Here is a 15,641-nt window from a genome sequence, read left to right as displayed (position 1 = left end):
GGTTTTCCATTATTTGCACCATCCTCCATCGATGGAGCCAGTAGATCGCATTGGCGGGAACGGCTGGAAAAACCCATCCTCGTGTTATTGCCTCTTACCTCACCACCGAGCGGTCAATATCCTCTCTGCCCAGCTGTTTGGCTCTCTCCTCAAAGTCCGTGAAGACTTTCAGCTCTGGAATCGTTCTTCCTGTCTGAGGTCTCTCCCTCTCGTGTCTGAGCTTGTCCTACACGAAGACAGATGGGTAAAGTGTAAGCAGGACACGTGCCAGGGCAGATGATAAGGACTCCTCGCGTTTGTGGATGGTGAGTGGGACCAGCAAGGTGAAGAGGTCAAAGTCCGCAGGGGAGATGAAGATGTGTGTGGGAGAGTGAATAGTGGTGTCCCTTGAGTTGCCATTACTTGAGATCCTTGTGGATGCGTAATAGGTGTGAATTCTGAGTGATAAGAAGAATGACTTACCCTGGCAGAACTAAGGAGATCATTCATCCTTTTCCGGCTCTGGATGACTGTCCTCTTCTGCAGGGCACTAATCACGGCTGCCACCACCTCCCATGCTAGATTGGTGATCTTACTGGTAGGTCTTCACCCAGAGTGCCAGTATATCACATTGCGGCGGACCTCCATCAGGTACTCCATGGAGGTGTCGGGTGAATTTCAGAGCATCATGCTTCTTAGCTTTCGCAGCGTGACTTCCCACAAGCGTCTGTGATAGCTGTGTGCGGGTTGGCACATTCATTAAAGTACTGAGGTGATGGCAAGGCAGGCGAATCAGAGGTTGCCCCTGAGCAATATGGCATGGATCTCAAACATGAAAGCTTTTGCCAGAAAGTGCCGCACTATATGGCATGAAAAGTCGCCATTGCAGTCAGCAGGCTGAATGCTACTTTTCCCACCCACACCGGTCTTTGCCAATTTCTGAGAAAATGTAGGCCTTTCACAACTTATAAGCCTATAACTCACTGGTTTCCCAGCATCACATTTTAGGGATATCCAAATGATGCGTTGGGGAATCACTCTAGTAAGTTCGCATGTAACGCAATTGCCCAAAAGTGCTAATTTCCTTTGGACAATTGCACTGAGCTGGGAACCATCTGACAGAAACAATGTTAATCGCTAACTTGGGATGGGTTTTGCCAGTTATACCCTGATAGTTACTCTGAAAAGGTTAGAGGAAAAAAATCACTTCTAACTACAGAGTAACAATTTTAAAAACTCAGACTCCACCTCGCAAGAGACACCCTTCACGCACACGACCCCCCCCCCCCCACATCACCCACACCCCCGACCCTCAACCTCCCCAACCCAGCAACCAACCCCCTCCCATGTCCCACCACCCATTCCCCCACTCGCCACCGTCCCTGCAGAACAACCTGACCTGACATCCCCTCCCAGTGCGACCCTGCCAGACCACCCTCCCTCCAAGACTGACCCCCTTTCTTCCTGGACTGACTGCCCCCTCCAGTTCGATACCTCCACCCCCCTCAGCCCCACCACCAACTGACACCCTTTCCTCCCTACCTGACCTCATCCTCTGGTCTGCCCCACCCCCTCCATGACTGACCCCTCCTTCACTCTCGGACTGACACCCCCATCCAGTCTGACCCCCGCCCCCCCCCCCCCCCCACTCCCCCCCTGACACCGTGGCAGATTATGGAAATTAAATTCAGCTTTGAATAAAATGGAATATGAAGCTAGTCTCTGTGGTGACCGTGACATCTATCATTGATTGTTGGAAACTCTGGTTCACTAGTGTCCTTTCGGGAAGGAAATCTGCTGCCTATCTGCCTGGTCTACATATGACTTCAGACCCACAGCAAAGTGGTGGACTCTGAACTGCCCTCTGAACAGAAAGCTCAGCTCAAGGCCAAATTGGGATGGGCAACAAACGCTGGCCTTGCCAATGATGCCCACACGCCATGAAAGAATAAAAGGGGGAAAAAAAAAACACTTCTTTACTCTCCAATCCATTTTCCTTTCTCAGGTAATCAAAATCCCAGCAGATCTTTTGATTTAGAATTTCCACCCATTCATACTGCTTTTTTTCTCAGGATATGGGCGGTCTTGAAAAGGCCGCAATTATTGCATGGAAACCGCCACCCACCCTGCCCCCCAACTGACTCAGTCCCAATAGATCAGAATTCTCCATCTAATGCTATTGTGTGAGCAACTTTACAAAGATTGCAGTGGTTGAAGGAGGCGGCACAATTGGCACAATATCACTTCGGCAGGAGGTGAACAGATAAACAATAAGTGTAACCTTGGACAATAAATATATGCAAGTAGAAGAGCAGGTTTATAAGAAAGGAAGGTTGAGTTTGAATAGATGGAATATCTAGCCCAAATAGGTTGAAGGACTTTCACCATCCAAACTCATTTGTCTTGAGAGGCAGCCTTAGCAAGGGTGGAAGATGTAGTAATTCCATTTACAGTCAACGGGAATGTGCAGTGAAACAGAAAATGATCAATAGACAAAGAAGGATTCAATCATCCGCAAAAGACGGTTTGGTTTGTTTGATATGTGCAATCACCATAAAGAAAGAACAAGAGTGGTGAGGAGGGGCACAGTGAGTTAATATAAAAAGTGTGAAGAAAGGTCAGCATGAAAGAAAAGGAAGTGGGCAGCAAGGTAGCACAGTGGTTAGCACTGTTGCTTCACAGCTCCAGGATCCCAGGTTTGATTCCTGGCTTGGGTCGCTGTCTGTGTGGAGACTGCACGTCCTCCCAGTGTCTGGGTGTGTTTCTTCCGGGTGCTCCGGTTTCCTTCCACAGTCCAAAGGTGTGCAGGTTAGGTGGATTGGCCATGATAAATTGCCCTTAGTGTCCAAAAAAGGTTGGTAGGGTTACTAGGTTATGTGGTTACGGGGATGGGGTGGAGGCATGGGCTTTGGTGGGGTGCTCTTTCCAAGGGCTAGTGCAGACTCGATGGACTGAATGCCCTCCTTCTGCACTGTAAATTCTATGAAAATTCTATAATAGAGACCCACAACAGAGACCCCTCCATGAAAGACTCTCACCAGCGAATCCCCATTACTGAAACCCCCACCAAAGACTCCCCCCACCGCCGCACCCCCCCCCCCCCCCGCCCCCTACCACCACCATTATAAAGACCTGGAAGCTAGAGAGCAGCCCGGACAGAAACAGTGAAAAATATCACTGCTTTAAAACTCACCGATGCAATGCACCTCCTACCTCAGGTAGAGACAGCAGCACCTGTAAATTCCTAGAAAGTGAAAACCACATCAGCTGGGATTAAATCCCCTCAGATCTTTGATGTGCAAGACTTTCATTCACATTAGTGGGAAATTGGTTTTACTAAGTGATTGTCAGCTTGCACACAGCCTGTTATCTGGATCGTTTAATTTCATTTCCCTTCGCCCTTCAATGGATCTCAAATACCCAGTTGTGAAACTAACCACAATGCATACATACATCTAGCTATGATTGACAGCTCTTGGACCACATCAAAAGCAGTTAGATGCTCTCACTTCCTCCTTTTCTCTGCAGAAAGCATTTAACTGATTTTAATCTGGTCCAAGGTTTCTGGTGGGGAAGCTCTGTAATGGGGGGGGGGGGGGGGGGGGCGAGGAGGGATTTTTGGTTCAGGTCTCTCTTATTGGGGGGCTCGAGTGGGGGTCTATGGTGGGGGTCACTGCAATGGGGGTTTTCTGGTGGGGGTCAATGGGGGGTGTGGTCAGGTCACCCTCGTACTGTGGAGGGGGAGACCCAGCAAATGAGCAAATGGTGAAGTGGGCAGAATTGCATTTCAGGGGGTGGGGGCCCAGTCGCTGGAGCTTGCTATCGGGCCACCCACTAAAAATGGCGGCCGATAACAGGATTCGCAAGGGAATCGCACGCTATCCCCACAAGGCATAAATTTGCATGGCAAGGGATAGTGAATCGCCTCTGGAATCCCGCTCCCAGAGCGAGTGCAAATGGGCAGCATGATGCCTCAGCGCTTAGCATTGCTGCCTCACAGCACCAGGGACCCAGGTTCAATTCTGGCCATGGGTGACTTGTGGAGTTTGCACATTCTCCCCGTGTCTGCGTGGGTTTCCTCCGGGTGGTCCGGTTTCCCACAGTCCAAAGATGTGCAGGTTAGGGTGACTGGCCAGGCTAAATTGCCCCATAGTTCCCCACGATTAGGTGAGGTTATGGGGATAAGATGGTGGAGTGGGCCAAGGCAGGGTGCTCCGTCAGACGGTCGGTACATATCTGATGGGCCAAATGACATCCTTCTTCACTGGAGGGATTCTGTGAAATCAGAGGCAAATCAGCTCCAGCGGGAGAACATCTCCCAAATGGAGAATCCTGCCACAGAATAGTATCCATAAACTGATCCAGAACAGCCAGATGTTTCCCACTGAATATATAAATTATATGAATGTTGTCTATCCCATCGAGGGACAGTAACATAAGAGGAAGATGGAACCAGTGAAATAACGCATCATAAATCCTGCTACTCAGCTCTCAAGACTCCAGACATGTCAACAGCAATCTCAACAGGATTGGCCTTTTTATAACAGGGGCCAACTATCAACACTTTGAAAAGGTTTTGAGGAGGTCTAGCCAACTCATTCCTGAATGGCTTGCCAGCATTTATCTTGTTCTTCCACAACCAGTAAACTTCAAGTTCTACTGATATGGACACAAACCAGAAACATTAAAATGTTAGGTGCAGAGGTGAGCATCAGAATGGAAAAGAGAATTTTCAGATTGATGGAGCAGTGCCCGAGTTGAGAACAGTATGTCGTCATACTTGGTTTTTGTCAGAAAAGTATATAAAATGGAATGAATCTTACCATATTTATTATGGTAAAGATGTATGACTGCACATTTTCACTGCCATGATATTCTATCATTTTGGTGTCAGCAACTACTAAAGTTTCAACCCATCGTTCTTTGCTGATCGATCGCTGAGAGATTCTGCGGCTTTTTCTATGAATCTCTTCCCATCTCTCTCTTTGCCTCTCTTGCTGCAGGATATTATTCACAGAATCTGTCCCAAAAAAAGCAACAGACGCATTAGCAATATGCTGCTTCTTTGACACATTAAATTAATGATATACAAGAGCGGCTACACTTCAAAAGTACTTCAGTGGATCTAATGAGCTTTAGGTCACTCAGAAATTGCTCAAGATGCTATATAAATGCAAGCCTTTTTTTTCTTCTTTCTTCCTTCCTTTCTTACTTTAACTTAATACCCAACAGAAAATAGAGAAGTAAAAAGTTTCATCAGCGCCTGTTGAAGAATATATATTTTTTTAAATATAAATTTAGAGTACCCAATTATTTTTTTCCAATAAGGGGCACTTTAGTGTGGCCAATTCACCTAACCTGCACATCTTTGGGTTGAGGGGGTGAAACCCATGCAGACACGGGGAGAATGTGCAAACTCCACATAGACAGTGACCCGGGGCCGGGATCAAACCCGGGTCCTCAGCGCCATAGGCAGCAGTGCTAACCACTGCCGCCCAGGTTGAAGAATATTTAAAAGTATTTATCGTCTGCTCATTACATGGAAGAAGCAATGTCAGAGCCCTTTATAAAATGCTGCTGTGAATTGGAAAAGGGGATAATGGGAAAACCTCCAATTCAGAAGAATAAAACTCACTCTGAAATTTCATTGGCATAAACAGACAGTCATTTAAAGTAAGTCCAGTTTTAGGTACGTTTGGCGGGGTGCTTCGCGACGGCTGCAGTGCCGAGATTGACATCGCTATTCAAAGGCACTAACCCATTTTATTGGGCCTCAGGGAGTTTCTCCCTGTCGAGGTCACACTTTGAAAGTTTTCCACCTGAGTTAACCAGCAGGACCGGCTTCTCACAGATCGGGGTGACATTTTGAAAGGCTGCCCCTATATCTATACACCCCCCTTTTGAGGACCCCCAGTTTTTAGGACCTCCCTCCCTTCATCCCCCAACCTTTCTCTCAAAGCTCCCTTCACTCTCCCTTCCATGGGCAGTACCAACCTGGCACTCGGGCACCTTGACACTGCCAGACTGGCACGCGGGCACCTTGACACTGCCAGACTGGCACGTTTGCAGTGTTCCTGACATCCTGGAAGAGCGTACTACCCTTCCCTGTCCCTGACCACTCACGTGGCTCTAAAGGCCTGCGAGACCCCTGAGTTGCTGTCGCACCTGGTCCACGATTGAGGTCTTGCAGACATGACTATGGATTCCCGAGTGCCGGGTGAATACGGTGGTGAGATATTTAAGTGAGCCTAATAGTTCATTTATAGATCATTATCTGGATCACACAGCGACCCGGGCACCACGTGAGGCGTCTCGCGTGATGTTCTGCATCCGGTGCTGTCTGATTTGGGCCTCTCACGCGATTCTCCCGTCTTTTGCAGCCAGCTTCAGTGAGGATTTTTTTATCTGCTGCAATCTCTGGATTGTCCCAATTCTAGTATTCACATTGGCCTTTTCTGAACATCACTGTATGTTATTGGCTCATTTCTGAGCAAGGACTTTAAAGCATTGCATTCCAGGAAGAAAAATATTTTATGTATGAGGTGTTCAATTACTGTGGGAGTTCTCCAGATTCATCTTTGGCAGAGGAGCCGTGAAAACCTTGGAATAAACAGTATCAGCAGGTTTAGTAACACTCCTAACTCTGTTGCAACTTCATCCATAACTACTTGAACACCATTCATAAAGCACATGTCACCCATTTTTCTTTACTATGTTCGTTGCAGTGGAGAGCTAAATTTTCCAGTCCCACCGGCCATGGGAATTATTACAGGCAGGATAGACAATTTGATGGACAATTTAAGGTCCATTGACCTTGGGCAGGAATTTTCAGTCTCAGTCCTTAAAGGTTTACCCTCATCCTCAAACTATGACCCTCAACCTAAAAAAGCAGTCTGTTCTGGGAGAGATAAGTGGCGTTAGGGAACGACGCCGCTATCTACCAGCACTCTTTTTTTTTCAGGCCTCGCGGGCAGCACGGTAGCCTTGTGGATAGCACAATTGCTTCACAGTTCCAGGGTCCCAGGTTCGATTCCGGCTTGGGTCACTGTCTGTGCGGAGTCTGCACATCCTCCCCGTGTGTGCGTGGGTTTCCTCCGGGTGCTCCGGTTTCCTCCCACAGTCCAAAGACGTGCAGGTTAGGTGGATTGGCCATGATAAATTGCCCTTAGTGTCCAAAATTGCCCTTAGTGTTGGGTGGGATTACTGGGTTATGGGGATGGGGTGGCGGTGTTGACCTTGGGTAGGGTGCTCTTTCCAAGAGCCGGTGCAGACTCGATGGACCGAATGGCCTCCTTCTGCACTGTAAATTCTATGATTCTATGAACTCCTCACCGAGGCACTCAGTCACATTCCCTGCACTGAGGAGCTCAACTCATCAGTGCAGGAAGAGACCAACCTCTCGGCCCTCCAGACCCAACAATTGTCCCGAAGAGCCCCACCCACCCCACCTTAAACGGGAAGGGCAAGCCCAGGCCCGATCCCCGGTGCAGGCAAAATGCCATCTGGGCACCATGCCAGTGCCAGGCTGGCACCCAGGTGGAACTGGTGGAGTGCCAGGCTGGCAGTGCCCAGGTGCCACCCTGCCCACGTGCCAACCACCCGGGGGCTTCCGATTGCATGGGAGACCCCCTCAAGTGCTGTTCCGCCTGGTCCCCATTTGTGGGGGTCAGTGCCAAATGGCAGCCGGCTGATGAGACCGGTAGATCCCAGGAGTGGGTTAGATTTGGCACGGGCAGAGCTAAGTGGACTTTGAAGCTCGTTTAACTCTGCAAGTCTAGGTCCCGCCCATTGTGGGCAGGATCCAGATCGCGACATCTTGCGAAACCTCATTAGATCTCACAAGGCATAACAACCGTCGGAAATCTCAGAAAGGGCCTCTCGCTGGATCTACTGGCCACATCACATCCCGATTCTATTCGGGTGCGGCAGGTAAATCGCGTCCTTAGTTCTAAATTTTATATCTCCAATGAATGCCAAACTGGTCTCCAACCTTCCCCTTATCTCCAACTTGCCCAGAACCCCTTTTCCCATATGTGGTCCCACACCAAATCCTGTTAACCCACTGTTTGTTCCTTCAGTGACCACCATTGGTCCTCTATCCAATAATGCATCGTATTAAAGGTCCTCACCTTCCTTGTCGTCAAATTTCTCCACAGTCTCATTCTGCCCTATCTCTGATCCTGGTATCCATCTTCTGCCACAGTTCCTACCACTTCTTTTTGTTGATGTTGTTGTTAACACCACCAACATATGGACCAAAATATTCAATGTTAAGCTCAAGCTGGAGGTATTACCCCAGTCAGCTACAGTGCTGAAGGATGAGGTAAAATGGTTCTAACTGTGCAAAAACAGTAAGTATGGCGGGTAGAGTTACTGTATATGAAAAGCAAATAAAAACCGAGCCTTAAACGCAGCACTAAACTTTCAACCTCACATTTGAGAATCAAACTCTTAAAGACTAGAGCAGAAACTTACAACATGTATTTTTCACTGATGAATAACACTGAAACAGTTTACTGGAGCACAGTAGTATAGCTGTATTACTGGATGAATAATCCAGGGGATTGGACTAATAATCCAAAGAATGCGCGTTCAAATCCTGCCAAAATTCTTGAAAAAGAAAGCTGGCATCAGTAAAAGTGACCATTAAGCTGTCAGATAATAATAATAATCCAACTGGTTCACAAATGTCTTTTGGAAAGATTTGCCATGTTAACCAGTATGGGCGTGGCTCCAGTCCCACGTTAATGTGGTTGACATTTAATGGGGCTCTCAAGTTGCCTCGCAAACTATTCAGTTAATTAGAACCTGCTCAAATAGGAAAAGTAATAATGGGGAATAAATGTCAACCTTGCCAGTCACACACATACCTTGGTAGACATAACAAAAACAAACTGATGAAAAAGGTAGCTGATTTGGGTATGAGCCCAATTTAAATTGGTTTCTTTTTGGGACCTTGTCAAGAAAGACCATAATACATAGGAGCAGGATTAGGCCACTCGACCCTTCGAGTCTACTTGAGAACGTGAGAATTGCGCCCCGCCACCCGGACGCCGGCCTCCCTATTCTCCGGCGCCATTTTTCGGGCGCCGGCGGAATTGCCGCCACGCTGGTTGGAGGTTGTTGACAGCGGCCCCCCTGGCGATTCTCCAGGCGCCAATGGGCCAAGTGGCCATCGAGTTTTGCCCAGTCCCGCCGCCATGGATTACTCACCTCACACACGGCGGGACCTGGAAGTAAGTGTGCGGGGGCCATCCATGGGGGGCAGGGGAGGCGGGGGGACCCAACCCCCGGGGGCGGATGGGGGGGGGGGGGGGGGAGTGTCCCTCAGGTGGCCTGGCCCGTGATCGGAGCCTACCGATCGGTGGGCAGGTTGGTTCGGTGGGTGCCTACTTTACTCCGCGCTGGGCTCCGCCATATTGCCCGGGGGCCAGCTTGGAGAACATAAGAACATAAGAACTAGGAGCAGGCACCTCGAGCCTGCTCCACCATTCAATGAGATCATGGCCGATCTTTTGTGGACTCAGCTCCACTTTCCGGCCCGAACACCATAACCCTTAATCCCTTTATTCTTCAAAAAACTATCTATCTTTATCTTAAAAACATTTAATGAAGGAGCCTCTACTGCTTCACTGGGCAAGGAATTCCATAGATTCACAACCCTTTGGGTGAAGAAGTTCCTCCTAAACTCAGTCCTAAATCTACTTCCCCTTATTTTGAGGCTATGCCCCCTAGTTCTGCTTTCACCCGCCAGTGGAGACAACCTGCCCGCATCTATCCTATCTATTCCCTTCATAACCTTATATGTTTCTATAAGATCCCCCCTCATCCTTCTAAATTCCAATGAGTACAGTCCCAGGCTACTCAACCTCTGCTCGTAATCCAACCCCTTCAGCTCTGGGATTAACCTAGTGAATCTCCTCTGCACACCTTCCAGTGCCAGTAAGTCCTTTCTCAAGTAAGGAGACCAAAACTGAACACAATACTCCAGGTGTGGCCTCACTAACACCTTATACAATTGCAGCATGACCTCCCTAGTCTTAAACTCCATCCCTCTAGCAATGAAGGACAAAATTCCATTTGCCTTCTTAATCACCTGTTGCACCTGTAAACCAACTTTTTGCAACTCATGCACTAGCACACCCAGGTCTCTCTGCACAGCAGCATGTTTTAATATTTTATCATTTAAATAATAATCCCTTTTGCTGTTATTCCTACCAAAATGGATAACTTCACATTTGTCAACATTGTATTCCATCTGCCAGACCCGAGCCCATTCATTTAGCCTATCCAAATCCCTCTGCAGACTTCCAGTATCCTCTGCACTTTTTGCTTTACCACTTATCTTAGTGTCGTCTGCAAACTTGGACACATTGCCCTTGGTCCCCAACGCCAAATCATCTATGTAAATTGTGAACAGTTGTGGGCCCAACACTGATCCCTGAGGGACACCACCAACTACTGATTGCCCACCAGAGAAACACCCATTGATCCCCACACTTTGCTTTCTATTAATTAACCAATCCGCTATCCATGCTACTACTTTCCCCTTAATACCATGCATCTTTATCTTATGCAGCAACCTTTTGTGTGGCACCTTGTCAAAGGCTTTCTGGAAATCCAGATATACCACATCCATTGGCTCCCCGTTATCTACCGCACTGTAAATGTCCTCAAAAAATTCCACTAAATTAGTTAGGCACGACCTGCCCTTTATGAACCCATGCTGCGTCTGCCCAATGGAACAATTTCCATCCAGATGCCTCGCTATTTCTTCCTTGATGATAGATTCCAGCATCTTCCCTACTACCGAAGTTAAGCTCACTGGCCTATAATTACCCGCTTTCTGCCTACATCCTTTTTTAAACAGTGGTGTCACGTTTGCTAATTTCCAATCCGCCAGGCCGACCCCAGAGTCTAGTGAATTTTGGTAAATTATCACTAGTGCATTTGCAATTTCCCGAGCTATCTCTTTTAGCACTCTGAGATGCATTCCATCAGGTCCAGGAGACTTGTATACCTTTAGCCCCATTAGCTTGCCCATCACTCCCTCCTTGGTGATAACAATCCTCTCAAGGTCCTCACCTGTCATAGGCTCATTTCCATCAGTCACTGACATGTTATTTGTGTCTTCCACTGTGAAGACTGACCCAAAAAACCTGTTCAGTTCCTCAGCCATTTCCTCATCTCCCTTCTCATCCTCTAAAGGACCAATATTTACCTTAGCCACTCTTTTTTGTTTTATATATTTGTGGAAACTTTTACTATCTGTTTTTGTATTCTGAGCAAGTCTACTCTCATAATCTATCTTACTCTTCTTTATAGCTTTTTTAGTAGCTTTCTGTTGCCCCCTAAAGATTTCCCAGTCCTCTAGTCTCCCACTGATCTTTGCTACTTTGTATGTTTTTTCCTTCAATTTGATACTCTCCCTTATTTCCTTAGATATCCACGGTCGATTTTCCCTCTTTTTACCGACCTTCCTTTTTGTTGGTATAAACCTTTGCTGAGCACTGTGAAAAATCACTTGGAAGGTTCTCCACTGGTCCTCAACTGTTTCACCATAAAGTCTTTGCTCCCAGTCTACCTTAGCTAGTTCTTCTCTCATCCCATTGTAATCTCCTTTGTTTAAACACAAAATACGAGTGCTTGATTTTACCTTCTCACCCTCCATCTGTATTTTAAATTCCACCATATTGTGATCGCTCCTTCCGAGAGGATCCCTAACTATGAGATCCTGAATCAATCCTGTCTCATTACACAGGACCAGATCTAGGACCGCTTGTTCCCTCTTAGGTTCCATTACATACTGTTCTAGGAAACTATCGGGGATACATTCTACAAACTCCTCCTCAAGGCTGCCTTGACCGACCTGGTTAAACCAATCGACATGTAGATTAAAATCCCCCATGATAACTGCTGTACCATTTCTACATGCATCAGTTATTTCTTTGTTTGTTGCCCGCCCCACCATAATGTTACTATTTGGTGGCCTATAGACTGCTCTTATCAGTGACTTTTTTGCCTTACTGTTCCTGATTTCCACCCAAATGGATTCAACCTTATCCTCCATAGCACCGATGTCATCCCTTACTGTTGCCCGGATGTCATCCTTAAATAACAGAGCTACACCACCTCCCTTACCATCCACTCTGTCCTTCCAAATAGTTTGATACCCTCGGATATTTAACTCCCAGTCGTGACCATCCTTTAACCATGTTTCAGTAATGGCCACTAAATCATAGTCATTCACGATGATTTGCGCCATCAACTCATTTACCTTATTCCGAATACTACGAGCATTCAGGTAAAGTACACTTATGTTGGCTTTTTTACCTCTGTTCTGAATCTTAACACCTCGCTCAGTAACCTCTCCTAAGTTATATTTCCTCTTAACCTTTCTCCTAATTTTCCTTGTCGTTGAACCCATATCTTCATGTAACAACCTGCCGCGTCGCTTACCATTAATGCTTTCACTTCCCAATTTATTCCTTTTAGGATTCCTGGTCCTATTCACTGAGCTCCCCTCAGTCACTGTACCTTGTACTGTCGCCCTTTTTGATTTTTGACTATGGCTTCTCTGCCTTACACTTTTCCCCCTTACTGCCTTTTGTTTCTGTCCCTGTTTTACTACCTTCCAACTTCCTGCATCGGTTCCCATCCCCCTGCCACATTAGTTTACACTCTCCCCAACAGCTCTAGCAACATCTAGGACATCGGTTCCAGTCCTGCCCAGGTGCAGACCGTCCGGTTTGTACTGGTCCCACCTCCCCCAGAACTGGTTCCAATGTCCCAGGAATTTGAATCCCTCCCTCTTGCACCATCTCTCGAGCCACACATTCATCCTATCTATCCTGACATTCCTACTCTGACTAGCTCGTGGCACTGGTAGCAATCCTGAGATTACTACCTTTGAGGTCCTACTTTTTAGTTTAACTCCGAACTCCCTAAATTCAGCTTGTAGGACCTCGTCCCGTTTTTTATCTATATCATTGGTGCCTATGTGCACCACGACAGCTGGCTGTTCACCCTCCCCCCCCCCCCCCCCCCCAGAATGTCCTGCAGCCGCTCCGAGACATCCTTGACCCTTGCACCAGGGAGGCAACATACCATCCTGGAGTCTCGATTGCGTCCGCAGAACCGCCTGTCTATTCCCCTTACAATTGAGTCCCCTATCACTATAGCCCTGCCATTCTTCTTCCTGCCCAGCTGTGCAGCAGAGCCAGCCACGGTGCCATGAACTTGGCTGCTGCTGCCTTCCCCTGGTGAGCCATCTCCCTCAACAGTATCCAAAGCGGTATATCTGTTTTGCAGGGAGATGACTGCAGAGGACACCTGCACTGCCTTCCTACTCTTGCTCTGTCTTTTGGTCACCCATTTTTTATCTCCCTCAGTACCTTTCACCTGCAGTGTGACCAACTCGCTAAACGTGCTATCCACAATGTCCTCAGCATCGCGGATGCTCCAAAGTGAGTCCATCCGCAGCTCCAGAGCCGTCAAGCGGTCTAACAGGAGCTGCAACTGGACACACTTCTTGCACGTGAAGGAGCCAGGGACAGTGGACATGTCCCTGAGCTCCCACATCACAGACGAGGAGCATGACACGGGTCTGAGATCTCCTGCCATGTCTGAAACCTTCAGTTAACTTCAACAATTACAATTCCCCCCCCCCAAATTAAATAAATAAATAAACAATGAAGAAAAAAATATATATATATACCAATGAAAAGAAACAGAAAAACACAAACACTACTTACCAAGGATAAAAAGCACTTCCTCCCCACCCAGCTTCGAATTCCCACCTAGATTCAAATTCCCAAACTCACTCTTGGTTCTGTCTCACTCTGGCTGTGGCTTCTCTGGCTCACTGGGAGAACTCACGAATTACCCAAGAAGTAGTAAGTAGGTCCAAGTGCACAAACCAATTTAGTAACTCGTGGTAATTCGTGGTATAACTGTCACCCGTTCATTTTTCTGACAGATAGAACTCTGGGATTAACTAATTTTAATAAATATATTAAAACTGTAAAATAAGGCTCAAGAAAAAGAAAGATGTAAATTAGCCTGTGTTGAATAAGCACCAAGTGTAAAATGGTGTGTTACATCTGAACTGTGTTTGCAGGTTTGTCATTTTTGCCAGTTAAACTGCTTGGGCAACATAGAATTCCGACAGTACAGAAAGAGGCCATTTGGCCCATCGATTCTGCACCAACCCTCTGAAAGAGCACCCTAATAAGGCCACTCCCACACCCTATCCACTTAATCCCATCCCACTAATATGCACATATTTGGACACTAAGAGGCAGTTTAGCCTGGCCAATCCACCTAACCTGCACATCTGTAGGAGGAAACCGGACCAGAATCACAGAATATCCACAGTGCAGAAGGAGGCCACCAAGCTTATCGAGTCTGCACCGGCCCCACCCTATCCCTATAACCCCACATCACCGTTGGACTCCATGGGGCAATTTTTTTAGCATGGCCAATCCACCTACCCTGCACATCTTTGGACTGTGGGAAGAAACCGGAGCACCCAGAGGAAACTCACGCAGACACGGGGAGAAAGTGCAAACTCCACACAGTCACCCAAAGTCGAATTAAACCCAGGTCCCTGGTGCCACCCCAATTTGATGAGGTCATTTTCTTCAAGCATGACCTTCAGAAAATGAGATCTGAAGCTAGAAAACGACATGAAAGGAAACAATCTTTTTCTTGAACCGTAATGAATAGTATTTTGTGATTGATGTGATAATACTTAGTTTTCAAATACTGATAGAAAAGACTATAGTTGTAAGTGGAATTCTCTTTCCATCACATGTGAGATGAGAATCTTAAGCATAAACACACGTATTCAAAAGAAAGATAAATAACTGCATCACCTCAAAAACTTTGATAGAACAATCATCCATTGTTGTGGGAACAGAGCATGGCCTTGTTAGAGTCTGGGATCAGGGTGTTTCATTAAAATAGGCGAATTCTTGCTTCAGTATGGATATATATTAAATGTCTGCTTTAAAACACGGTTGGACAAATTGTGGCTTTGGCAACCACAAAGAAGTAAAAGTATGGGACCACTAAAAATTAGACCTCTTCATGCAGATAATCTCTAATCTTCTGCAGTGTCCCATTTTGGAGTCATAGGCCAGAATAATTTGCAGGGATCATTGCTCCATTGACCTGGATTGTTCTGTATCCTTCTTAACATTAGGTGTTTGATAAAGCAGATGGAAATTTTGCGCATTCCTACCTTTAGTGAGAAATGAACTGTTGAGTCATCTTTAGGGCAGAGATCTGGTATTAGTTACCAATCCCATTTCTCAGCCTCACTATTTGCACTTTTAAAAATTAATTCCCAGGATGTCGGTGCCAATGGTTCGGCCAAATTGCATTGTTCATCTTCAATTGCCCTTTAGAGGGTGGTGATGAGCCACCGTCTTGAACTGCTGCAGTTCCTGTGGCGTGGATACACCTACAGTGCTGTTAGGAAGGGAGTTCCAGGATTTTGACCCAGCGACGATGAAGGAACAGTGATAGTTCTAACTCACGATTGGTGTGTGACTGGAAGGGAAGCTGCAGTTGGTGGTTTCCCTTGGCATCTGGTATCTTTGTTCATCCAGGCAGTAGGGTGTTTGGAATCTCAATATAAGATTGTCACCAAGAGATAG

The 15,641-nt window shown here is 46.8% G+C and overlaps 1 protein-coding gene across 1 annotated transcript in view; it reads right to left on the bottom strand.

Annotated features, from left to right (window-relative positions):
• Positions 1-15,641, bottom strand: part of LOC140409143 (A disintegrin and metalloproteinase with thrombospondin motifs 12-like) — a 951,810-nt gene that overhangs the window by 674,086 nt on the left and 262,083 nt on the right. Inside the window, exon 4 of the mRNA XM_072497322.1 lies at positions 4,803-4,999. Within this exon, the coding sequence (XP_072353423.1) occupies positions 4,803-4,999 (197 nt within the window). The remainder of the gene's footprint in view (positions 1-4,802; positions 5,000-15,641) is intronic.

The sequence above is a fragment of the Scyliorhinus torazame genome, chromosome 3 (assembly GCF_047496885.1).
Source record: "Scyliorhinus torazame isolate Kashiwa2021f chromosome 3, sScyTor2.1, whole genome shotgun sequence".
Lineage (NCBI taxonomy): Eukaryota > Metazoa > Chordata > Chondrichthyes > Carcharhiniformes > Scyliorhinidae > Scyliorhinus > Scyliorhinus torazame.
Note: the sequence above shows the minus strand (reverse complement) of the source record. Positions and strands in the feature narration are given on the sequence as shown.